At 39.8% G+C, this 27,451-nt stretch overlaps 1 protein-coding gene across 3 annotated transcripts in view; it reads left to right on the top strand.

Annotated features, from left to right (window-relative positions):
• The window catches only part of sr (zinc finger domain-containing protein striped), a 386,420-nt gene that overhangs the window by 348,745 nt on the left and 10,224 nt on the right, over nucleotides 1–27,451 (top strand). For all 3 annotated transcript variants that reach the window (XM_083143408.1, XM_083143406.1, XM_083143407.1), the window contains one exon: nucleotides 19,596–19,865. In XM_083143408.1, coding sequence (XP_082999534.1) covers nucleotides 19,596–19,865 — 270 coding nt within the window. The remainder of the gene's footprint in view (nucleotides 1–19,595; nucleotides 19,866–27,451) is intronic.

Consider the following 27,451-nt stretch of genomic DNA (forward strand, 5'->3'; position numbering starts at 1 on the left):
ACAGAAGACACAGAAACATAAAAAAACATATACTGTACTCGTTATTTTTTATAAAAAAAAGGTAATGAAAATTTCCATAAGCGAACTCGAAATATTAAGATTTTTTTTTTAAAAAAAAACTGAATTTGAAAATTCAAGTGCCATGTCGACTAAGTGCCCTCTATTTTCCTACCCCTGCCATGTACGAGAGTAAAGTGTACATTGGATGGTGTAATAGGTTTGGACATAAGCGTAACTTATCGGGGGCAAGGGGCACTTGCCCTCCCTCCAAAAAATTAAGGTTTTTAAAATTTACGAGTTAAGAATAGCTACTTTTGTTAACTTCAGGAGACTTGAGAAGCTAATTAAGGAATAATAATATTTGTGATTTCGCAAATGTAATAGTTACTTAGCAAATAATCATGGACACTATTTGTATGTGATGAAAAAACTCTTTCACTCTGCCCTTCCCAAAATTTAAGCCTCAAGTTCGTACCTGCTTCCCCCCCCCCCCCCCAAAGTTAAGTCCCAAGTTAAGCCCATGGGTTTGGAGGCCGCTAAAGTTTGAAGAATGTGCCAATCTCTCTTAGAAACATATTGGCGGGGTTTCACAATAGCCAGAATCGTAGACAACTATTGCAGTGATGAAATGAGAAAACGATTAAGAGAGAAAAAAAACTCTTTCCATTTGAGAATCTGATGGAAATATTCATGTTACAAATGTGCGGCATTGGTGCGAGCGATCGCGGGTTCGAATCCTGGTGCGGAGCTCCAAAATTTCAGTGTTGGCCCAGCATCGCGAGGACAATTGGAACTGCTTGCAACGGGCTCCATAGCAAGAAAACAGCGACAATGGGACTCTTAAGCCCTGTCCACGGTTCGTCCAATGAAAAATGCTGTTACACCGCGGAGTTCGATTATACTCAAACAAATTCTTGAATTGTACCGATGCTTCTAAACAGGACATTGAAGGCTATCCTTGAAACTGACAGATACTGTAAGATACTGTAGAATGCAAGCGGTCGCATCCATACAAGGAAGAGAAAGAAGTAAGGTAGTTGGTAGTCTGTGAGTGTTTCTACTCAGACAAGTCTCGGAATTTCAACATGTTCAAAATTGTAATTGAATTGCTCGGAGTCCGTCGCTATGCCGTAGTTCGAGATGAAGGATATTCATTAGTAAGGCTCGGAAGTTGAGGAAAAATCTTTTTTTTCCCTAGTGTCCGAAGACGAGGCCCAACATAATATATGTTCATTTCGGGTCATTGTAGGCCAGAAAAAGGTGGGTCTTATTTGTCCTTTTTTTGCCTATTTCGGCTTTTTATTGGCTTATTGGTCCTTTTTTAGCCTATTTTTAGGTCTTAACGTTTTTTTTTTTTTTTGCAACTTCACCTTCTTTCGACTAAGTTTTTACTGCCCATTCTCAATTCGAATCATCATCAGTTCATCACCTCTTAAACATCCTTTCTGTAGTAAAGAAATAAAAAGAAAGAAATATATTTGAACCATCCCTGAAACGAGAGAAAAACATTTTTGGACGATTGAAGCAGGTACGGTACAAGGTCCTTTAACCATTACTTGTCTGGAAGGTCGCGCTGTAAGTGGCAACTTTATCTTGTTTTGAAGCTTTCAGTTTTTTCGCACTGTGTGTTCCATACCACCAGAATTTTGTATTTTTTTAATTCATTAAATATGTAATTAAAATGAAGTTATTAATTAATTTGGATCACATTTATACGTCCTTTTTTCCATTTTTAGATCCTTTTTTTTGTTGATATTTTTAGGTCTTTTTATAGGTCTTTTTTTGGCAATTTATAGGTCTTCAGCTTCAGAGCCCTATTCATTAGCAATCCCTTCTTCATTCATTGTTAATATCAATCAAATACGTATTTAGAGGAGGGTTCCAGAGGGGGGTCAGATCCCCACCCGCGAAAATACTTACTAGGGACTAAAAATATTCAAAATATAGTTTACCTGTTCAGCATTGTTTGCATAATCAAAGGTTATTTATTCCCGCCGAACTTAAACGAGGTCCAGGATTATATTGGGATCATACGGTTTTGAATTGACAGTATCGAAGAAGATTTATGCACACTACTGCTTATACTATTGTGCATGAAGTCCCGCACCGTAGCCGTGCTGTCTAGGCTTCATGCTTTGGGCTCCGTCTAAGGGACGCGCGCAGGTTTAAGTCTCCTGGGGGGAGATTAACAACCTTTATCCTGATATTTTGGCCTGTGTATGGGACCGGTGGCCACCCACCGTCGTGAGGAAATTGGGGAGCTACGAACGAGTAGCGTAACATGGCCATGGGAACCTATAACGACCACTGGGAGTTCGTCGTGCAGACCGCACCGCAACCCCGTAACTGGTTGGATGAACTCCCACCTCGGGTGAGTGACTGAGTAGGATCAGGCAGTCGGTAGGTAGGCAGTTACGCCACGGTTTATTATTATTATTATTATTATTATTATTATTATGCATAAAATATTAAACAGGAAGTTTACATTTCATCAACTGGATAAAACATGCTTTTTTGTTATGTAATAAATATAAGATTTTTTACGTTAATTTCCTTGCGAACACAGTTGTTTTTATATTAAATTTTTCGATCTGAACTACACGTAAGCTGTATAATGATTACGTTCTGTTAGATCTCAACTTTCTATACCGTCTCTTTACCTATTCATGTAATTATAACAATAAGAAAATTAATTTGCCTATTTAACAATATTATTATGAATAGACATAGTAATTACTAGGCTCGGATAGTTATGCACTAAAAACGCGAAATATGCACTAAAAAGTGTAAAATATGCACTTTAAAAACCTGTTTAATTTATAAATGGTGTATATTACAAACTATGAAAGATTACATGCCGGGCAATGAATATGCATTATTCTGAATGCTCATTCGCTACACAGTTTTTTTTCAATTAATATGGTTCTGCGTTAAATGAAACACAATACATTACAGATCAAGATCATGATTGAATTTGATAACAACATGTCTCAAATTTTCCAATTTGAAACTCCTTCTGTTTTCAGCTAGAATAGTCTTATATTCAGAAACACAAGTTCCACTTCGCAAGATACAAGTGGGCTGTATTTTAGGGCAACAAAGTCACACATCCACACGTTGTCCATTTGCGATAAGAAACTTACACGCGGCGTTGCCTGCTTAGTCGATTGTTGAGGTGAGAATGACGTAGTTGCCACATTTCATACAATCCCGGGAAAAGGAAGGAAGAAAGGCAGAAAAGATACAGAAAAGATAAGCGAGGAGGTGATAAGAAAATACAATATATGTTCGGTGTTGGTTGTGGGTACAAAAATATGCACAACATCAACTTATTTTCATACAAATATGCACCTGCATATGAAATATGCATTTTTAGTTAAAAATCCATAAATATGCATTTGCATATGCAATTATTTGTGAGAAACTTGGTTTGGACACTTCCTGAAGTACACGTGCTTCAGTTTTGATATGGACACCTTTTCGCACACGTCAGCCCTATGTGTTGGTATGACTAAGGTAGATTTCACGTTTATGTGTCGCTTCGGTATGAAATCTCCATAAGGTTTTCGAATTTCCATAGTTCCTAAATCGAGAATAAATCACTTGAGTCGGGAAGATTTCACTGAAATATCCAACTGGTACAAACCCGTTCCGAAATTACACTGATTTCATTGCAATTTCGTCTCATATAAGGTTTGGCTTCGAGTTTAGGTAACCACAACTGGACTTACGATTTAAACCGAATCCTTCAAACTGCTCTACAATATACCTCCACGGGCAATCGAATGAGGGACTCTGTTTACAAGGCGACAGTGTTACCCACTACGCTATCTATAAGTAGGGTGTTACTTTTTTTTGCCAAAATCTGTGGTATTCTCCTTACTTTTCGATGTTATTTTCCCTAAAATTAGCTTTTTTTATTTTAACACACTTCTCTGCGAAATATGTGTAAAATTATACCTTCATTGTGCTTTTAAAATAGTACAGTAAAACCTCGTTAATCCGGACTAATGGGGGGGATAAGTTGACCGGTTTAACGAAAGCCCGGATTAATTGAAATAACCTAAAAGAACAGTAGAAAGTGCATTAAAACTCCGTTTATAGCAAGAAAACACGTTTATTATGGTGTATTTAAACAGCATAGGCCTAAATACACTATACAGTACAGTACAAAGTCTTGCGGGAAACAGAATTTCATCAGTGGTCGACTGTCTTTTCTTTGGGAAGTTCTCTTGTTGACTTCTGCTTTCTTTTTTTTCTTTTCTTTTGCCTGTCCGGATTAAGTGAAGTCCGGCTTATCGGGGTTCGGATTAACGAGGTTTTACTGTATTTTAAATTGTAGGTCACATGGTCTACGCCTGTTCGTGACAGTTTCGTGCACTGGAAACTATATTTGAGGAAGTTGTTTTCACATTACTTCTCGTGCAACAGATACCGATGGTACGTCTCCCGTGTGACGGTAGATGTGCACTCGATCTCCGCCAAAAACTCACTACTTCGCTCGGCGATACAAAACGTTCTTATAGAAGAATCGTGGGAATCCTCTATTTCCACCTGGCTTTATGCAACTGTCTGGATTATTCCATGTATAAAACGCACCATCTTTTTTTTGGGGGGGGGATACTATTTGTGGAAAAGTGCGCATTGTACACACACGTAAATATGGTACATTTTGTGTGTAAAAGCCTAAACCACAAGGAAATGTTGATTTTTCTTTTCTTAAGGAGGAAAAGTGTTGAAATTGAGAGTGAGAGAGAGAGAGAGAGAGAGAGAGAGAGAGAGAGAGAGAGAGAGAGAGAGAGAGAGAGAAAAGGGCCGGAATTCGCATTTGATGCCAAATGCATGAAAATGTGTTTAGAGCATGTCACCGTACATACATTAATACTTCTTGCAAGAATTAACATATTTTTCGGTGTTATCGCGTTTGCGAAGAATCAAGGTCCCTGTCTACTCGGGTCTGCTTTCGTCTCAAAAGTTTGTCAACCCCTTAAAGGGTTAAAAGGAAGCGAAATGTGTGTATCCATTTTGAATATCATTAAAACGTATGCCAGTTGCAGTGTATGCACGTTTAGGTTCTTACCTGTGTTTTCTAAAGGTGAAAGAACATTCGCTGTTGCATTCTCCCTCATGGTGGAATCTATACTCAAAACCCAGTGGCGTGCTGTGATATTTATCCTTGGAGTAGCAGCCCCAGAAAAATAAGAAACTCAAGAATATTTAAGGTCTTTCTACCTTGAAAACGATCTTTAATAAGTGTCAATTTGAAGGTGAAAAGTAGTCTTTTCTATGTCCTTGCATGTTCATGTAATTTCTTGATAAAAATGTCCTTTCATTTATTTATTTATTTTATTTTACTTCGCGTTTTGTGCCTCTTGGCTAATTTGCAAAGATGAGGATGAGTGATGAAATTGATGAATGGACATTCACAAACAACCATGCCCGAGCTGGATTCGAACCCGGAACCCCTGACGTCGCAGCGCGATGTGCTAACCACTCAGCCACAGGGTCCGGCAAAAATGTCCTTTCAATGTTAGCAAAAGATTTATGAAACGGTCACGTTATTCTTCTGTAAAAAATCATAGTTTTTGCGTCTTTACTGTGCTCTAAAAGATTTAATTATATTTAAAAAAAAAATGCTCCGCTGATCTGCCTCAACGCTCGCAATAGCATTGGTACAAAAAATCCCTGTACGTAGATATTTAACCGTACAGTTTGAAACACTGCGGTAGCTACAGCAGCAGAACTTACTGATCGTACTGCGATTGCATTTCAGCCCGTAAAGGTATCGTGCATAGAAGCTGGCCTGTTATTGGATAGTTCAAGGTCACAGAGTCCTGTTTTCATTTCTTGCTTCCCCTGGGCCCCGAGTGTTGGGTGAAATACACAGATGTTTTATCAAATCACCACAAGATGGTGCTAAGGGTTGCCATCTCGAAAACAGACTGTCTGAGAGGACTATAAGTTCATTCCTTCGAGATCGTACAAAATAATTATAGAAAAAAATACGTAAAGATAGAGTATTTTGCAACTGAAATACTATGGGTCAGCACTGTTGGCCTTGCTGCACTGAAATGCACGCGTATGATGAAACCGATTGTCTGACAGAAGCTAGAAGGTTACACGGACACTTATAGAAGTGACTTTTAGAAGTGATTGCCTTGTGCATAAATAGATGCTTCCAAAAATCTTATAGCAGGCAATACTTTTACACAGAAGCATTTCCTGTAATATTGCGTTTGCGATGCGAAGCGTGCAAAGAACGTTAGATAATATATACAGCACGAAAGGCATACGACATGAGTCAACGCAGTGTCCGGTGTTTACATTGAAACAACTAATTTATTCTTCAATACGATTCCATACGTGTACTGTACACGCTTTAAAGAATGTATTTAAACAGCGCCATTGATTTGTACCTAATTCCCTTTTATAGGAAACTTTATTCCTATCGGATAAATAGTTATCGACTTTTAAAAACGTGAGGTGATACATTGTTTACATCTCACGTGGCCGCCATTTCATCTGAACTCGTGACCTAGAGGTCGCTTCTGATTGGGTATGCTACGGAAATAGGACCAATTCTATCCTTGAGAAATGCCATGAAATATGTCATAAGATTTTGCACTTTACATGGTAGAATTTTGGTCATAGCATAAATGTTAAGGAAAATGACGCTCCTCAGTCACCTTGAAGCACAAAAATGACACGTTCGTTGTAACCAACTGAAATCGTCGACTTTCTCTCTCCGCTAGGGATAAAGAGGGTAATCTTTCAACGTCTTCATTATCACAACGGCTTAATCAATTTTTCACTCCGGAAGGACACTATTTACTCTCTCTTGATTCTTGAGTGTTTCAGTTTAATCCGATAATGAGATAACATGAGTGGAAAAAATCCACTTATCTCTTATTAACGTTTGTTCGCTACACTTATGATTTCCTGTCTTATCTTAAATAGGCTCACATCCGGAGTTATTGAAAGAACGACGTCACAGGAAGTTGTTTATCCCTGTATGTAAATGCATATATGTATATATGGTTGCTATAACAATTATGGTGTGCATGCATACTACTTTATCGGGTCCAGCCCCCCTCGCCCCGTGTCCCCAACAAGCTCTCGGTCAGCGGTGTCCCGGATTGTCACTTATGAAATATGGACTGTCTCATTATCATATTATTTACACTTCTTAATTTCTTTTTTGCTAAATTTTGCCACATTTGGTCTTCAAAAAATCGGTCTCTTCCAAGTTATCACTAAACTTACACTCCCTTTTCGGCGACATAATGACATAAGGTGCTATCTCACAATGTCGAAGCTTTATTCGAAAACTGCGGATTCAACAGATAGGCTAGGTTTACAGTAAGCAGCTTACTATACAATGGAAGAGAATCTTAAGTTAAATTCAAGCACTGTAAACAGAAGGAAATTCAAGTCACGTTACTTACTATACAATGGAAGAGAATCTTAAGTTAAATTCAAGCACTGTAAACAGAAGGAAATTCAAGTCACGTTACTTACTATACAATGGAAGAGAATCTTAAGTTAAATTCAAGCACTGTAAACAGAAGGAAATTCAAGTCACGTTACTTACTATACAATGGAAGAGAATCTTAAGTTAAATTCAAGCACTGTAAACAGAAGGAAATTCAAGTCACGTTACTTACTATACAATGGAAGAGAATCTTAAGTTAAATTCAAGCACTGTAAACAGAAGGAAATTCAAGTCACGTTACTTACTATACAATGGAAGAGAATCTTAAATTAAAAGAGTTAAATTCAAGCACTGTAAACAGAAGGAAATTCAAGTCACGTTACTTACTATACAATGGAAGATAATCTTAAGTTAAATTCAAGCACTGTAAACAGAAGGAAATGCAAGTCACGTTACTTACTATACAATGGAAGAGAGCACTGTAAACAGAAGGAAATGCAAGTCACGTTACTTACTATAAAATGGAAGAGAGCACTGTAAACAGAAGGAAATGCAAGTCACGTTACTTACTATAAAATGGAAGAGAGCACTGTAAACAGAAGGAAATGCAAGTCACGTTACTTACTATACAATGGAAGAGAATCTTAAGTTAAATTCAAGCACTGTAAACAGAAGGAAATTCAAGCCACGTTACTTACTATACAATGGAAGAGAATCTTAAATTAAATTCAAGCACTGTAAACAGAAGGAAATGCAAGTCACGTACTATACAATGGAAGAGAATCTTAAGTTAAATTCAAGCACTGTAAACAGAAGGAAATGCAAGTCACGTTACTTACTATACAATGGAAGAGAGCACTGTAAACAGAAGGAAATGCAAGTCACGTACTATACAATGGAAGAGAATCTTAAGTTAAATTCAAGCACTGTAAACAGAAGGAAATGCAAGTCACGTTACTTACTATACAATGGAAGAGAGCACTGTAAACAGAAGGAAATGTAAGTCACGTTACTTACTATAAAATGGAAGAGAGCACTGTAAACAGAAGGAAATGCAAGTCACGTTACTTACTATACAATGGAAGAGAATCTTAAGTTAAATTCAAGCACTGTAAACAGAAGGAAATGCAAGTCACGTTACTTACTATACAATGGAAGAGAATCTTAAATTAAATTCAAGCACTGTAAACAGAAGGAAATGCAAGTCACGTTACTTACTATACAATGGAAGAGAGCACTGTAAACAGAAGGAAATGCAAGTCACGTACTATACAATGGAAGAGAACCTTAAGTTAAATTCAAGCACTGTAAACAGAAGGAAATGCAAGTCACGTTACTTCCTATACAATGGAAGAGAATCTTAAAGTAAGGAGAAATGAATTCCAGGCTTGTAAAAATAATTTTTACAGTTCCTTAGAGTTGCATATCAGTCAGTCTAAATAGAAGCAGTCAGAGGGAAATAATTATTCAATTCCACGTGAAAAATTGAACCCGGGATCTCGTGACTACAACACAGTAGGGCGCACTCTTCCTCAAATCAATCCAATTTTATGTTTCCGTACTGTGTCATTTAACTAACGCAAGCTATAAAATGTCTCTTGTTATTCCTTTTGCTGCCTTGAGCCTTTAATTGCTGAAATGTCTGGGTAGCCACTAATTATTGCCATCTAGGATCCTAGTTTAAAAACTAGTAATGATGGATCTCGCTGAGATGCGGAAACTTGCAACAGAACTGTATACTAACAGGTAATTAGCGCATCACGCAGCGTCATCGCTGACGTCATCAAAGTATCATTTTTCCAAGCAGGGAAAAAAACAAAACTTTTCAAGTTGCGCGCCGTTTTTTCTTCGGACGTCCACCCGCGCACGCAAGGGGTGGAACCGTTGGGGTGCCACTCGATCGATAAGACACTGGTTTGCGAGATCGACGGAAGATGGCGCGAACGTCGCCCGTGGAATTCGCGGAAAAGCCTGGGCGAAATCATGAATGAACTTGACGTCATGCGGGTATCTGTACGCATCGAAGATAAGAGCACACCCACCCCCTCAGAGGCAACCGCAGTTACGGAAACGTCGTGCGAGGGGGGGAGGGGAGGAAGAAGGAAAGATAGCGACCTTGATCTGCACATCATAACGTTTCCGTTCGATCTCTTCTGTTTCCTGCCTGGGTGCTGCGTCACAATGCCCCTCCCCCACCAGTCTTTCCGTTTTCGTCCATTGAGCACTTCCGACCACCACGTTAGCTTCCGTTGAGAGACGCAATGTCCGAAAAGTAAAATGTTTAATGAGGGAAATGCATACAGGGGCGGCTTGATAAAGTAGCGCCAGAACCTTATTACTGATTACACAGGGTGTTTCAAAAGTCGCGGAACCCAAACTTTGATGGTTTATAACACGAAAACCGTAAGACAAATTTACACCAGGTTTTCTGTAGGCTACTATAAAGCCATATCCATTGAGTTATTTTTCATGGAGTTATCAGCGCTACTCTGTGCTGTAGTCTGACAGAGGCAATAGGAACTGGTTATCTGTCAAGGACAAAGGTTGCGGCGCCAATTCGCAAGAGAAAGTGGTGGTTAGTTTCGGCCTGTTATAGAATTGCGACCTCCGAAAACGTTTTGCAGGCATGTTTTAACTCATTCTGAATTCTCATCTGCTTTGTATAGGTTTTGATATTAGCGGTACATAAAACAAATGTGGGCTTTTATAATGCCATGATTTGTTTGTTAAATATGTACGGCAGAGAGCGAAAATAAATTGAAGAAGAAAAATAGCGTGATGGTCTAAATATGGGCTATGACATGAGGTCTAATGTTGAGATCACATTTTCAACAAATACATTTGGATGTTTCTCTTAATTTCGTTTTTTCCCATTCCGCGTGATTTTCAAAACAACATATTATTCATAAATATTAATTTTATAATGTTTTAGCGATAAATGATAAAGCGATAATTGCTTTTTGTGATATTGCCACTAGTAGCCCATATTTAGACCACAATTTTGAAATACATCATTTTACCATTTTTTGGAAGTCAGTGATTTAAAATTTTCCAGGAGCCTCCTCGATGGCGTAGTGGCAACGTCGTCGCCTTGTAATCAAGGTGTCCTGGGTTCGATACCCGGTGTGGTCCACATCCCACTTTAAACTGTAGTCCCAGTCCCAATTGACCTTTCTGTGCATAAAAGTGGACAAAAAAACCCTCAAACTCAATTTTTTGCAGAACGCTACTTTTGGATGAGGGAAATATGTAAGAAATTATCGAAGGTTCATAATTAGAAGTCTGATGACCGATGCTATGTTGATCTGTCATTTATGGCCAATATGGATCATGTGCAACATTTGATGGATTAAATGGGAAACTGCCATTTTAGGGGCATAACTCCTTAGCTGGCAACACTAGCAAGTCGAAATTTTGTCACACGTGGCTATTTGTTTTAAAAATAGTGGATTTGTGTAGACAGAAATTGATCTAAGTTATTTCTGTATAACATGTCGAAAATCCTGAGGAAATTTAAAGTTTTAAATTATTGTTATTTTGATATTATGTACAAGGTGTACCAAAAGTCCCATTACCCCCTCTTTGAATTGTAGACAAACCTGCAAAATGTTATTTTAACAGCATGCGTATGATGAGAGGATGGTATACCATTAAATCAGACCAATGACCATCATTTACTCCAGAGGATCTGTGTGCACACCGCCATTTTCATGGCACAGTACGATTTGCCTCCAGGTGCGATGTGAAATCCTCCGTAACATAAGATGTCAAATCTGGATTTCGGGGTGGCCATTTTAAGAGAATTCCTCAATGATGTGTTCAGAGACAAAAGGATTGGACGAGGATCGCCAAATTTACCAGCACCTTTAAAATGGCCACCCCAAAGTCCAAATCTGACATCTTGTGATAATGCGCTATGGGGACACATCAAACAGAAAGTCGCCCATAATCGTTATCAAACAAGTGAGGAACTTCAAGAAGCTGTTCGCAGTGTGTTTGCTTCCTTCACGCCAGCCAAGTTACGGAGGATTTCACATCGCACCTGGAGGCGAATAATACTGTGCCATGAAAATGGCGGTGTGCACACAGAGTAAATGATGGGTGGCCATTGGTCTGATTTAATGGTATACCATCCTCTCATCATACGCATGCTGTTAAAATAACATTTTGCAGGTTTGTCTACAATTCAAAGAGGGGGTAATGGGACTTTTGGTACACCCTGTAGGTATTAAATAAATACACGCCTACAATAAACGTGTTCTTTAACAATAACACTTAAAGTATTTAAAAAATAAGGCAATTATATTGACTTGTTGAAACCGTAAATATATAACACGGTTATGTTTATTATTATTATTATTGAGGGGTTGTGGAAAGTAGAACGTCGAGGGTGAAAAATCGGAGGTACCAGGGTGGAAATTATGACGCTCCAAAAATCCACTCGCCCGGGTGAAAATTTTATCTTGACCTGAACTTAAACACCACAGAGGGTCATCCCAGTTGCAGACCCAGACGCCACAGCCTCGTTAGCAACTCAAGTAGCCCCCTTTCCCCCAAATGGCTGTATTTTTAATATGTGGTGAATCAGAAATTTCATTCTTGAAGAATTGTAAGTTTTCACGTTATTGCAATGCTCTTTATAAAACTAGTTGTTCGTGTATGAAAAATCAATGTTACCCCATAGAAAAGTGGTGATATCCCTCCTACTGGCCTCATGGACGGCCGCAGGATTATTTCCAGGGAGGGGCAAGAAAGACATTTTTCCAGGGGGCAAAGAAGGCATATTTTCCGCAAAAATAGTGGTGTTCCCTAAAAACATGCTTAAATTAATTAACACATATTATTGTGGCTGAAATGAAATTATATGTGTGAAATAATTTATTTTGTTAACTTTCATTTTCCCGAGGGGGCACGGCCCCCACTTCCCCCCCCCCTTTCGGACGCCCATGCCTCACCTACCGCCATTTCTTTTTCAGTTTGGTTCAGATCTCTTGGAAACTAACAGTCAGAAATAAATTCAACCTTTCGAATCGAAGCGACACAAGCTGTACGTGTTGCTCGGGCTGGACTGTTTTGTCAATGGCGGGCATCGTGATGCTTCGGTCTATTGTTCGCGCATGCGCATGCTTGCTCATAGACTAGATGCTCGTGTCGTTTGTTGCCTGTCACTTCGGTATGAAAACTCGGTAAGAGTTTTTTCCTCACGAATTTAAATAACCCCTTGGACAAGATATGCCAAGTGACTGTTCCTTGAGTGTGCCAGTGCATCGATCGGGGTGTCATGCGCCCCCTTTACCCCCCCCCTTCTGGTGCCGTAACTACCCGAGTGAAAAATAAATAACAGCAGTGTTTTTCAACCGCCGGGACGCGACTCTGTCCCCTGTCCAGGCGTCAATTTACCGGGCTGCGAGAGGCTCCCTCGAAGTTTGCGACGTTGCAGCCTGAGCTGACAACATCCTGGAAACGCTCAGGGTTCACTAACGATAGGAGGTATCCTTTTTCGTCGCCAGTGCTGGTGAGAGACCAAAACCGCTGAGAGGGGACTGTCACATTTGCAGCCTACAATTTTGAATATTAAGAGTTGGGCCTTTCTCGAGTTAGAGCTGTAAGGATGAAGCGACTTGCAGCCCAAGCTGTTAACCACTCACCAGTGTTAGTGAGAAATCATAGCCGCTGAGAGGGTATTGTCACAATGTGCAGCCTCCAATTTTGAATATTAATGGTTGGGCCTTTCTCGAGTTAGAGCTGTAAGGATGAAGCGACTTGCAGCCCAAGCTGTTAACCACTCACCAGTGTTAGTGAGAAATCATAGCCGCTGAGAGGGTATTGTCACAATGTGCAGCCTCCAATTTTGAATATTAATGGTTGGGCCTTTCTCGAGTTAGAGCTGTAAGGGTGAAGCGACTTGCAGCCCAAGCTGGTAACCACTCACCAGTGTTAGTGATAAATCATAGCCGCAGGGGACTGTCACAGGTGCAGCTTACAATTTTGAATATTAACGGTTGGGCCTTTCTCGAGTTCGAGCCGGAAGGGTCAAGCGACTTGCAGCCCAAGCTGGCAACCACTCACCAGTGTTAGTGAGATCTAACCGAGGGGCGCGTTGCATGCCGCCTCCAAATTTGAAGATTGACAAACGGACACCATGGTCAAATTAGTTTGCAGCAAATTTAAGTAACAAATATGCAAGTGGGAATATTCTGATGAATTGGAATTTGTCTGTGTCCGAAATGAAGCATGTCAATGAGAATCAGCACTCACCAAATTAATCTAATGATATTGGCCAGAAAAAACTAGAAGATTCCATTAAGTAATTTAAACAAAATTTTATATTTGTCAACCAGCCTAGACAGACATAATCGAACTAATAATATCTGTGATTATGAATTTATTTATTAATACAGTAAAATCTCGTTAATCCGAACTAATGGGGGGATAAGTTGACCGGTTTAACGAAAGTCCGGATTAACTGAAATAACCTAAAAGAACAGTAGAAAGTGCATTAAAACTCCGTTTATAGCAACAAAACACGTTTATTATGGTGTATTTAAAGGGCATAGGCCTAAATACACTATACAGTACAGTACAAAGTCTGCGGGAAACAGAATTTCATCAGTGGTTGACTGCCTTTTCTTTGGGAAGTTCTCTTGTTGACTTATAACCACATTTAAAACCTTTCACTGCCTTTGCCTTTCCGGATTAAACGAAGTCCGGATTAACGAGGTTTTACTGTATTAAATTTGAAGGGTACGTATTAATTAACGTATAAAGATAGAAGGATGGAATTCTATTTACGGGTAGAATTGTTTGGATCAGGCCAGCGACTTTTGAAAACAAAATTTACGGAGCCGCGGACTCACGAAGGTTGAGAATCGCTACAGTAGAGTGAAAGCTATAAGCGAAAGACATTGTGTAATTCTCCCTTATGGAGACATTGTGTAGAGTTAGATTATTTCCATAACATCCCTGACTGTTGTGTATTTGCAGCTTGGGAGCGAGTCACAACTTCCAAAGCAGCCAATCAACAAGCGAGCTAGTGAAGTCATTTCAACCCTGCACCAATCGCGGACCCTCTTCCTCACGCTCCTCGCTGTCGGTAGGCTCGCTAGCTAGACTCACGCAGTCAGCCAGAGCTGTTCCGAAAATAATCAGACTCTACTTTTCCCTTATGCGTTTCCTCCGCTTCTGACTATAACAGCGGCGATGAGAGTGAATGGTGAATAGGTTAAATTGATGAGGGAGGGAGGGGGAGGAACCCGAAGAGCGAGACCTTAAGTCCTGGTAACCAAGGCGACGATTGTTATGGATTTATTTATTTTATTTTACTTCGCTTTTTTTCCCACTTTCGGCTAATGGCGAAGATGAGGGATGAATGTTGATGAGATGGAATGGATGAGATGACAATCACAACAACACAAAGGCACCACACAACACGAGTCCCACAGACGCCAGAGCCTCGCACGCAGTCCAGGATGTATTACATGCAAGGGAGATCGACATTTGAGTGACTTGTGTGAAAATGGATCATTTATGTTTGCAATAGATCACAAGGTTAAAATTAATACCAACAAACCCCACAAGTATGGAAAATAAAAAAAAATATACACTTTGAGCTCTAAAAGTTCCGTAAATATGCCCTAACAACAATAAAATTTCTAATTAACAAATTGAGTCTTCTTCGTGAGGTGTAAGATTTATATAAAATTAAAAAGTACAAGTAGAAGCAAGTGCATGATAGTAAATTTGAAATTATGTATGACTTTTATTTTCTTCCGAATATTAGTGCCATCTGCTGAGATATTTTTCACACACGTCTTGCAACCCTGATTTGCAATGATAATGACTACTTTTGTAAATTTTCAAATGTAAATGATAGCTTATTGTCAGCGAACAAAGTGTTTTACCTAGAAAGGAAATTTAGTGCACTTTGGAAATAGCAAATTGTAACGGAAAAATTAAATATTCTGAATATGACAGAAAAAAATCATTGATTGATCGAATTAGGCTATTTCACGCCGATCTTCTCCCACTTTTGGCTGATCGCGACGATGAGGATGACTGATGATATGATGAAATTGATGAAGGAACAATCACAAAGAACACTCATGCCAAGTCCGGGGATTCGAACCCGGAACCTTTGGCGTCGTAAAGCCCGAAAATGTCGTAAAAGATGTTCTATAACGCAGAGCCGGCCCAGGGAGGGACAACCCGAGGCACTCCACGTCAGAGGAGTCCGCCAGACAAAAATATTATTTTGTGTGCGCTTTATTACGAGTTTACGACGCTAGGTGCTTCTAATCAAACGATCTCATTTTTTCCTGACTTCATGGATTATTTCGATACATAAAAAACATCCAGAATTAATGAAATCATATACTACATAAAAATCGCGTTCAAATATTTCAATCAAAAACAGCTAATATGCACTATTAGTGTAATTATAGAAAAAAAATCATGAAGTGAAAATACTATTTTGTGTGAAACAACGTAGGCTAAATTCACTGCAGCTTCAAAATTAGTGAATTATGATAGACAATGTTAGTGGATACCATTAAAAAGTGTCAATTTCATATAAAATAATAATAAGATATTGGACACAACTATATTTGTAATTAAGTATAAGGTTTAGGTTGAGTTTCGTGATGGCGTTCAATCACAACTTTTTCTTCCCAAGCGAGGTACAGGGAAGGGGGGGGGGACCCAGGGAATAACAATCGTTTGTCATTTGTCCGAAGCACACAGCCTCATAGAATGCAAACAGGACCTTGGTTGTCAGTGATGTCATTTCTATAACTGAGTAGCTCGCGTGTAATATTTGTATGAAGCATGGTGTCAGCAGCCCTGCCCGCCATTTACATCATTCCTCAGCATGTCGCTACTTGCTGACGGTCAGTTTGTGTTTTGTCTCGAGCGTCGCACGCGTGGGACTGTGGCAGACAGATCATCTTACAAGGCACGCAGAGGGACAGAAGTAGTCATCGCGTTTGTTCAGCACTGAAATTAGCACGTGCCCAATTTTCGCTGCTTTGTTTATCGTGTCGCATATTTTATACGGGAAGTTTATCGCCACGTTGGAGATAACTGGATGAAAGTCTAGTCCTTACTTGAAAACTATGCACGAAAATTGATTCAGGAAGAATTATGCACACAAACTAAATGCATTTTAATAGGCTTAGTGATCACGTGCTTGTAATTTTCTGCTAAGGGACTATATATATTATGTAGGATTCGTTTGTTGATTTTAATTGACACTGCTTATTTGTACAGTTGGGTCAATCGCGGTGAGAGGATATATGATGGAAGATTTCGTGGCTGTCGTGGAAGGTATCAATCGAACATGCTCTACAAGTGATTTTGGAAAGCCGTGTTGAAAATCAGTGCTTGGGTTCATAGCAGGGTTGATAAAGGTCCAGGAATTTGAATTCCGGTCCAGGAGAGAAAATCAGCAAGCGTAAACGGGTTCTGGACCGTAAAGAACGTTTCTATCTGTAAGGTATTTCAATTCTGTCCAGGAACCCTTTTTCCCGATCAATTTAAATACGGTCCAGGAACCTTTTTTCTGAATGAATTTAAATTCGGTCCAGGAACCTTTTTTCTGAATGAATTTAAATTCGGTCCAGGAACCTTTTTTCTGAATGAATTTAAATTCGGTCCAGGAACCTTTTTTCTGAATGAATTTAAATTCGGTCCAGGAACCTTTTTTCTGAATGAATTTAAATTCGGTCCAGGAACCTTTTTTCTGAATGAATTTAAATTCGGTCCAGGAACCTTTTTTCTGAATGAATTTAAATTCGGTCCAGGAACCTTTTTTCTGAATGAATTTAAATTCGGTCCAGGAACCTTTTTTCTGAATGAATTTAAATTCGGTCCAGGAACCTTTTTTCTGAATGAATTTAAATTCGGTCCAGGAACCTTTTTTCTGAATGAATTTAAATTCGGTCCAGGAACCTTTTTTCTGAATGAATTTAAATTCGGTCCAGGAACCTATTTTCTGAATGAATTTAAATTCGGTCCAGGAACCTTTTTTCTGAATGAATTTAAATTCGGTCCAGGAACCTTTTTTCTGAATGAATTTAAATTCGGTCCAGGAACCTTTTTTCTGAATGAATTTAAATTCGGTCCAGGAACCTTTTTTCTGAATGAATTTAAATTCGGTCCAGGAACATTTTTTCCAGAATGGATTTCAATTCGGTCCAGGAACCTTTTTTTCCCACATCAATTTAAATTCGGTCCAGGAACTTTTTTTCTGAATGAAGTTAAATTCGGTCCAGTAACCTTTTTTCTGAATGAATTTAAATTCGGTCCAGGAACATTTTTTTCCAGAATGAATTTCAATTCGGTCCAGGAACCTTTTCTTCCAGAATGAATTTAAATTCGGTCCAGAAACCTTTTTTCCCGCATAAATTTAAATACGGTCCAGGAACCTTTTTTCAATGAAACAATACGCAACTTGGACCGAATTTAAATTGGGCTAGAAAAAAGTTTTCGGTCCTGCAGCGGAACCCAACAGAACCCATTAGAATTTATGGGTTCGTGGACCTGTAGCAACCATGGTTTGAAGCTGCGACGTTCTGAACACAAGTCTGTCACTTTTGCATTGAGAGATTCGTAGCCGGGAGCTCGCTTCACGAGGACAGTGAACAGCGCGCGACAATGCCAGGGTTCCTGGGTTTAAATCTCGACCTGGGAACGGGTGTTCTTTGTGTATCTCCTCAGCAATTTCATATGACCCTAATCGCGATTAGCCAAATGTGGCAGAAAAGCGACGTTAAAATAACAAAAATCTAATCAAATTTTTTATCTCTTCTCCGTGACTGAACACACCGGGGTAGGTGAGTGTCTATCAATTTCACGTAATCGTCATTCATACTCATAGTTGTATTACCAAACGTGGCAGAAATGCTGTGTAAATAGAAAAAAAAAACGCCCAAAAAATTGCTACGGAGCGGCACGCCACTGAGCCACAGAGGTCGGCAACAGCATGCCTCAGTTTCATTACCACGGACAAACGTGACAGTTATCAACAAAGCAGGGTACTAACATATTTTCCCACATAGGCTAGATTTCCTTGTGTTTATTTGCCTCGAATGCAAGCGACGTAACGTACCGAATGCTTTATCTACTTCCCTAAACCTTTGACAACAAAAAACGGTCGGTACTGTTTGTATATCTTCGTGTCCTTCTCCAATTCTCAAGTTAACTAACGTTGCATAACTTCTTCCCTTCCCCAGCGCGCTACGTCACGCAGCCTTCCGATTTATTTAGCAGACTGACTCAGGCCTGTCAAAAATGGCAGCGTGCTCACCGCTGAAAACAAGCGAACATCGTCGCCTGCTTCGGTCTTGGGAGACGCGAAGCTACTCGAAGATGAGGCGCCGCCCCTCTCCAACCGCATTCCTCCGATCGTGACGTAGTGTGACGTAGCTCGATCGGCAAACTTCGGTTCACGTCGATTTCCTAATTTGGTAAAGACTTGGCTTCGGCTTCGGACTGGTTTATTTGCGCGGTTTCTTGTTGGCGAAAGTTTGTTTACGTCGCGAATTTCGGCCGGTCTTCTCCTGGAATCGAGAAGAAGCTTGTTTTAGGAAATAAAAGCACCGCATCCACTAGATAGAAACGTTTCGGAAGAATTTGTGCGCCGGTTGAAGCCGACGCGCGCGCCACAGAGCGGCATCACCGCGAACTTCTCGCAACGGAGAACGATTTTTGTTGTCTTATTTTTCCTCGCTGCCCTCCCTCCCCGCTCCGCTGCGAGTTATATGCAGTCGGTTACGTCATTTTGACGTCACAATTACGCTTCGCTGGGAAGGCCGATTCTGCGCTCCCATTGGTCGGCCGCTCTGATTGCGACTTCCAAATATGGGACAGATGCTTCATTCATAAAAGTGATGTGGTTTTGCCTAAGAGGAGCAGTTGTCGAGGAACGGGCGAGGTGTACAGGTCGTAGCAGCGTCTTGTTTCGAGGGGTAAATCACCTCGCAAGGCCTTGACCCACCTCGACCTTAACAATAACAATTTTTTGCGTCATTGTTGTGAGTGAACTGTTACGTAGAAGCAAGTGACCTTTATTTTTGGGCATTCCTCTTCAAAAAAACAACAACAACAAACAAGATTGACGACCGGTGTCCGTCTGCCTCTTCAAGCTCATCTCATTCTTCTTTGACAGGCGTACCAACCTACAATTCGGCGACCATGATCATGGATGGCTTGGAAACACTCCCAACGGTCGCATTGGCTGAGACTCACTTCAACCTTCTAAGCTTTGACTATAAGGAGCCGCCGACACCGGAAAGCAACAGCCCTTCGCCAGCAGGCGGAGGGAAGGAATTCGACGACGACCCCCAACCAGGAGACCTCAACACACCTGTGACCACATCGGGTGACATCCCAAGTTTCTTCGGGCCGTCAACTGTGGTCGAACCGCCTCCCATTACTGGTAAGTTGAGACTTTTGTTTATATTTTTTTGTGGCTTGCATGCATCGTTGCCTACTACCCCTACCCTCCCCCCACTCCCGCAGCGGCAACCAACCCTCCCCGCCAAGTCGCCCATTCATGTTTTCTTCTAGGTCGCCCATTCAGATCAACCACGTGTTATCACACATGGGTGAGAGATCGCAGTCCCCTCCCTCCCCCTACACGATGTGTTCGCTATTCCGGCTTGAGTCAAGGATAACTTGACTGGGCCCAGCTCAGGATGCAGTGATTGTCATCGCTTTGCACTCAAGGTATCCCGAGTTCTCATTCTTTACCATATCCGATACCACTACTTCCTGTATGCTGATGATACAACATTTGTACGCAAGTGAACAGTGCGAGTGCGTCAACCATACGGCCATTTGCCCCTGCCATGACGCCAGCTTTGTCCACTTTATGCACAGTAAGCTAACCGGGACAGGACATGCAGTTTACAGTGTGATCCAATCCACTCTGTGCCACCACCGGGTATCGAACCCGGAACCCCATGATTTCAAGGCGACAACGTTACCAGTACCCCATTGGGGAGGCAGCCCTTCTGTTACATATGGTCAGTTAGATACCAGCTATCTGAAACAGGGTTTATTGACTTAACCTTACAACGCGCATCCACAAGAAAATTTAAAGGGTGTTCGACTGCTGAAAATAGGCTATATGCAACTATGAACAGGGATATGGAAGAAAATAATTGTAGTGCTCTAGTTTCTTCATTGATATGAAGTCCAAGGAGGGGGGCTATGACTTTCATGCCCCCCTCTACGGTGCGCACATGCTCACTAATGTTCTGTTCCCTCCAATTATCATAATCCATGCACCGTAGCATCAAGACGGATCCGCGACTAAAATATTGGACAGATTTGAGACCGTTCCAGCCATTTCCCAGCATGAGCCAAACCACTTCCGTACCACTTAGCATACATGCCAAGCGCTTTTCAATAAAGAACCTCTGTTATTACACAACACGTGATGTTTTGGGTCAATAACAAGTACATTGTCACGCGTGCATTATGTCGCGCGGCCTCAGCCCGTTTCTTAGAAGCGGCGAGACTTGGCAACAGCGCCGCCGCCTGCTCGGCTCCAACAAGTGGTAGCGCCACGGAGCGGCATGGCTCGGAAATCAGCTGTATCCACCCTTCCTCCCCCGCACGGCGTGGACTCACCCATAAAGCACTCGATCAATAGCAGACCGTGTATGCCGCACTGATCATCATCTTTTTACCGGTTTCCTTCCTAACTCCGTTCTTCCTTGATTCCCTCCACTTTCAGTATGCCTCTTCTGCCCACAGGTTTACGCAAGACAATCCGCGAGGTTAATTAAAGAACTTCTCTTTACACTACCCATATGTTTTATTATGTGAGTTTTTAACTCGTAAGCTTTCGCGATACATTTAATAGAGAACGTTACAGTTTATCTCCAGCGCAAATTATTTGTGAAAAAAACGCTAATTTCATGGTAAAATAAATAAGAAAACTATTACATTTGTCTGATATTTAATTGAAATCAGAGAAATTTAATATTTCTTCAGACTCAGATGATGTATAGGCACTGCCCTCTGTTGACTTCTCTTGTAACTATTTTTGTTTTTTAGTGTCTGCAACAACTGTCTGAGGACCTGGCATAGCCAACAATATATTGTATGGCTTTATTTTCAACTTTTAAAGTCTTATTCTTTAAATTTGTCTACATTGTTCTTCATGGTTAAATTTATTTAGTAAACTTTTGTAAGATTATATCTAGTTTCTTCTGAATCAATTTCTGTTTGACTGCTCTCAAACCATGTATTATTATTATTATTATTATTATTATTAGCACATAAACTGTCTCAAAACAACACACGTAATGCATCTCCATATTGCAGGAGCCGAGCTATTCTACAATTACTATATTCAGCCAAACTACGTAACATATTCTGTAAAAAGTAATTGTAATAAATCATGTCCATGTTTGAATCAAAATTTTAAAATTTTCTGGCATGTGAAAAACCTATCCGAATTTTATTGTATATAGAGGTTGTGAGGTTGTGTTGAAAAAATATTGCTGACATTGGGTATGCAAATAAGAGTGCTATCATAATTTCATATTATTGTCTTTACTGTGGGAAAATATTATGCAGTCGATAAGGAAAAAAAGTTGTAGCTCTTCTGAAACCCACCTTGCATTGAAATGAAGCAGATTCCCCTTTACCTGTCTCTCTTATTTTGCGCCGCTTTGCTTCCTCTTTACGTTCACCATAACGATGATGATTAGATGAAAATGATGATCACTCGAACTAAATGCATTTGGTGATAATGTAATTTCTTATATAGAAACCATTGGTGGGAAAAGTAAACATTAAACTTTGATGTTGATGAGCAGCAACTACTTTTGTCGATGGCTGTACAATAGACTTGAAGAATAGCAAGCCATTAAAATTTCTCTTCAGGTATGGTCTGATCATCATTAATAAAGAAGTGTTACTCCCATAAAGCTCCTAACGTGTTGGTATATCCTGAGGCTCCAGCCAGAAGAGCGTTATTCCCAGTTTCCCTTGTTTTCTTGTAAGCACGTTTAATATTTTTGCTAGCTACCCTTCAGGGAATATCCAGTATGCTGACGATATCAAATTCAATGCATGTCACTACACTTGCACTCACTTGATGCACTCAGACTCTGCATCTGCTTTTTTGGTTATTCTTTTCACTCCTTTCTGACTCTCACTTAGCCTAACAAATTTAAGGGATCAAGTTCTACACTAATTAGCTCACTCTTAGTGTTTATTTAACTGAGGGATCAAGTTCTACTCTAATTAGCTCACTCCTCGTGTTTATAGGAATAAACACGTGACTAGTAGTTATATTTTATGGCTCGGTGTTTATCTCACAGAGTGTCTACCAAATCAACAAATCCAAAATATTTTTTCATGACTTTTCCTTGACCTTTATTTTCTTTATCTTATTATTTATTTAATCGCTCCCTAGTTAGGTATAATTGAAAATTAAGAAATAAAATTTCAATGAAAAACCCGTACCACAAGGTCGGTTAAGATTAAAACTGAGGCTGTACTTTAACAAGAGATTAAGACTTGCTTTAATTATTAACGCATGGCCACATTTCTTTATTTAATATTTTTACAAAACTTCACGCATACAAGAATGTAATTCTTAAGAAACAAAGTAAAATTGCAAAAATTCTTGACCACAAGCATAATTTCTTGACTTTTTCTAGACCTACCTGTTGATTTATTGACTTTTTTTGACATTCTTGACTGGTAAATTCAACTTTATACACACATTGTAATGTAAATACTTTTGAATTGCCAAACCGCAACTGGGTTTGAACCTGAGACCTCTCTCCTAAGTGATTGGGGTGCACTTGTGTCACACACGTCGGCCAGAAGATGCTCTGTCGGGAACAAAAATGATTGATGGCATATGATACATTTAGAGTAATATGACAGTAAATAGATATAAAATTCAACAAATTTTAAACATTCGGTGCCTAGAATACAGACGCCTTGTTCTTAATCTCGTACCAGTACCATATTTTACCCAATGAAAGTAACAAAGTCCATATCAGGCACAGAGTAAACCGAATCATTATATTGGATTCAAATGCAGAACTCTGTTTACAGAATGAGACTACAGATGGCCACACCGTCTACTAGTCTCTTTTGCGACCATCATTTGGGTGGAACTAGAAGTGTGTTCTTCTGATTCTTCTGCAAAACTGCGTCGCTCTTTTCTCTCCAGAAACTTCAGATATCTCGGTCCATTGCCAATAGAGTGGCGATTCCGGAACTTTCGCCCGTTAGTTTTTCCAGGAATTCCTCTGGAAAACGGTTACATCCACCCACGCTTTCATTGATCGAAGCTCCTGCCACCCGGAGTACACGTACGTCCCTTTAGGTGGCGAGCCACGCTTGCGATTTGGTTCTTTGGAGTTTTAGGGAAGGTGTCGCGTCAACGGATGCTGGACCTTGTCGAAACTCGAACCATTTCCCAAAGCAACTTCGAGTTGATGGGACAAGTGGATCCCAGAGAAAGACAGGCGTGGGATTTGACGGATATTGGGGAATATGCAGTAGATCAACACAAACCAAAGCCGACGGTGAAGTTTGAAGAAAGTCTCCTCCACTGGAGCTCCAATCTGTTTACATGGAAATTGAAGCTAATCTGGTGGGTGGATGAATGATGTGCGGGTGGGATTCAGATCGATACAAGCACACTGTGCCCGCTAGAAGGAGAAAGATTCCAAACTCAACGAGGGGTAGAAGTTATAAAGACAACCTAGACAAGGAATTAAAAATTATGTCCATATCTTTGAGTGATATGTTTTGAAAGGTTCGTTTGAATGCGTAATAAATTTAGATGCTCCAAGAAAACAAATAATGATTGTACACAAGAGGCTGAGGGCCACTTATTCATCAGGGCCAAGAGACTGACACTTTTGCAAATACTATATCAGGTTTCACATTAACAAGACCAAGGATTGCGTTTACATGGTAAAAAGCATTTGAAGTAGTATTTTACTATGCTTTTCAGACCAGATTTGAGGGGAGGTGGTCAGCTCGAGAACTCGACTGGGATAGAGAAAAGCCTTGAAAAGAGACAATTGTGTTGGTCTGTGGCCCCGTAGTGTACAAATCCAGGTGGCTTTACTTTTTTAACTCTTTAGATTCCTGCAACGATGAGGATGAATGATGACAAAAGTCAGAAAGAAATTTGAGAATGGGGATAGGCAGTCTTCGTTGAGAATGTTGATGACCCCATTATTATAAAAGAGACAGGAAGCTCAGTAAGTGAACAGGACTTAGATATGAGCGAGAAAAAAAGGTGATAAATATGGCAGCCAATTAGTTTCCATAAACAGTTATCTCTTTACAGATAATATTTCGTCCTTGTAGCTTATGTTTACACTTCTGGTTGTTTGAATTGAGTGAAACACATATGGTGGGCAACTCATAAGTGGGCTGGGTGTTTAAAACCAAACCGGGATGGAATAGACCACTCATATAATTCAATCCACATAAACATTAGTATAGTATATGCAGATGGCGGACAACTTGTGAACAGTTCTACCAGGTCTATAAAATTCCTCCTAGTTATTCGTGAAGCTTCTCAGCACGGCTGCAGTGCGCAGTGAGGTGCGCGGTAGCCATCTGCACATGCGCAGAAAGAAAAATCAGTCTGTGGGAGGAGCCTTTCTTTCAACGTCATATGAAAGACTCGCATCTAATATATTCCTAATGTAGTACCAAGAATGTTGCTAACACAGTGCTAGCTTATCTGAGAGGGACAAAGAATCTAAAACTTAAAAGAAAACAACTCCAGAAGCGTGTTTACGATTTCAATCCGGAAATGGGGTAAAATTATCGATTTCATTCCGGGAACGGCGTAATATTTTTATTAGTAATGTTTGAATGGGTAATGCATCTCTAGTTTAATGCGGTTACAGCTCGGAACGTTCGTGATACTGTACATTGGTAGTATTTTACTAGATCTTATAATTCAACAGATGATAATGAACAACTCATGTCAACATTTCCTGGAAGTTATCCTAATAAATCATTATATACCACTCTAATGCTTAGTATTGATTTCAATTCTTCAAGTTTAAGAATAAATATCGATAGTTAGTGGGTAACGCTATTGCTTTGAAAAAGAAAGTAATCAGTATTCAATTTGTGATGAATGCATACTGGATTTAATATCTGTTAAACTAAAAAAACATCCACTGGCTAGCTTTTAAACAAAAAATGCACTTTAAATTTAGAGTTCCGTTGTGGTCAAAACTAGCTCCATCTCTTGAGGGATCTTAAACCAAACCAGCACACCAGGATAATGCTTCTGCTTTAAGTTATCGATCACCAGAAGTGTGGCTTCAAGGACAAATTTTGTGTTGTAGTTCGTGTGAGTTGAATTAGAAAATGTGTGTTCCCCTCGTACACTTGAAATAAGTATTCACTGAACACAAAGTATTACGATCAGAGTAGTGGCATACCGTATGAGACACGAACAATTTTCCGATTGTTGGGGGTGATATCTCAGTTATACCAATAACCAAGATCTTTTTGGTATACGATCATCATTTACTCTGTAGTTTTCCCTCCAGAAAATATGCAAGGAAAATTGTTTCAAGTTAGGATGCGCATATTCTTGTAATATTTCTCAAGTTTTATCATCTGCTGTAACTGATTTTCTTCAGGTTGAATGGCGTTCTGTATTTCTAGAACTGAAATAGTTAGAATTCTATTTGTTAGCCCTGCCACATCTCTGGAAATCAGTTTGAAACAGTGTGCAATACTAAAGATAGCACCATATCTGCAACTCCTCAACACCAGCCGATAACTGGACTGCATAAATTATCATTACTTATAGCCAGTGATGTGCGTCTACGCGTAAACAACGATAGTCTACATTCTACACGTAGACTATTTTATAGACGTAGATTAGGTAATCTATGTAAACAACATAGCGAAAGGTGATAGCTTAACATAGGGCGCCGTGGAATTAAAAGAAAATTATACTGCGCATCAGTTGCTGATGTGTGAAGAGAACTTTTCATACCCTTTCTTCCAAATTCGAACAATACCTCACCTATGAAGAAACCTAATATAGGAAGTATTCTATTGTTTTATGGGAAAAAGACCACTCTTCCTTCACGACTGCCATCTGTTGTTGTTTTTTTTTGCATACTATTTATCTTCCATAGTTGATGATAGAAGAGAAGAAAAATTTTGTTGTAAATAGGATTCTTTTCATTTCGTTAGGAACCAATATAGTTGAAATGTCACTTTCCTTTCATGAAAACCTTGAAAATTAATTTTAATGCACTTTAGATTGTCTACGTAGTCTATGTAAACTACAACCCAATGTAATCTATGCGTAGATTACATGTAGACAACGCATGTAGATGTAAACTTATAGTCTACGGCACATCGCTGCTTATAGCCCAATATATTTTTCCCGCCAAAACGTACATAAGTAATAACCTGCCTGAGGAAGGAACAATGAGCTGGCGCAGGGCCTCCCCGATGGAATCACATAGTGGTTCGGATCCCACTTTAGGTCTAGTCCCGATTAGCCTTACTGTGCATAAAGTGGACTTAAAACACCAAACCAATCAAAAAGCTGGCGCCTCAGAAGTCAACAACCGTGCTGATTGGTTTCTAGAATCACATGACTACCACTGCGTCACAGTCACATGTCGGCCGATTGGCTCACGCGCTCAGCACTATGCCACATTTATTATGGGTTGATTGTTGTAATTGTTGTAGAACCAGCACTAGATTATTAGAAAGAACAAGGTGACCTTGACCTCAAATTATGACAATGGTGGGGAAGAGGGAGTGTGTCACGTATGTACCTGCATGGATGAACTGAATTGTAAATAGTTGAAGTGAATAACAGATGGCAGCATGAGGTAAACATAGAAATTGTATTAATTAGAGGACTAATGTAAGATGAAATTAAACTAAAACCAAATGGATATATTGCAAAGGGATAATTGATGTTTGAGTGATCATAGTAGAACAACAATGAGTTACGGAAAAGGTGCAAGAATAAAA

Source organism: Lepisma saccharinum, chromosome 21 (assembly GCF_977018435.1).
Source record: "Lepisma saccharinum chromosome 21, izLepSacc3.1, whole genome shotgun sequence".
Taxonomy (NCBI): domain Eukaryota; kingdom Metazoa; phylum Arthropoda; class Insecta; order Zygentoma; family Lepismatidae; genus Lepisma; species Lepisma saccharinum.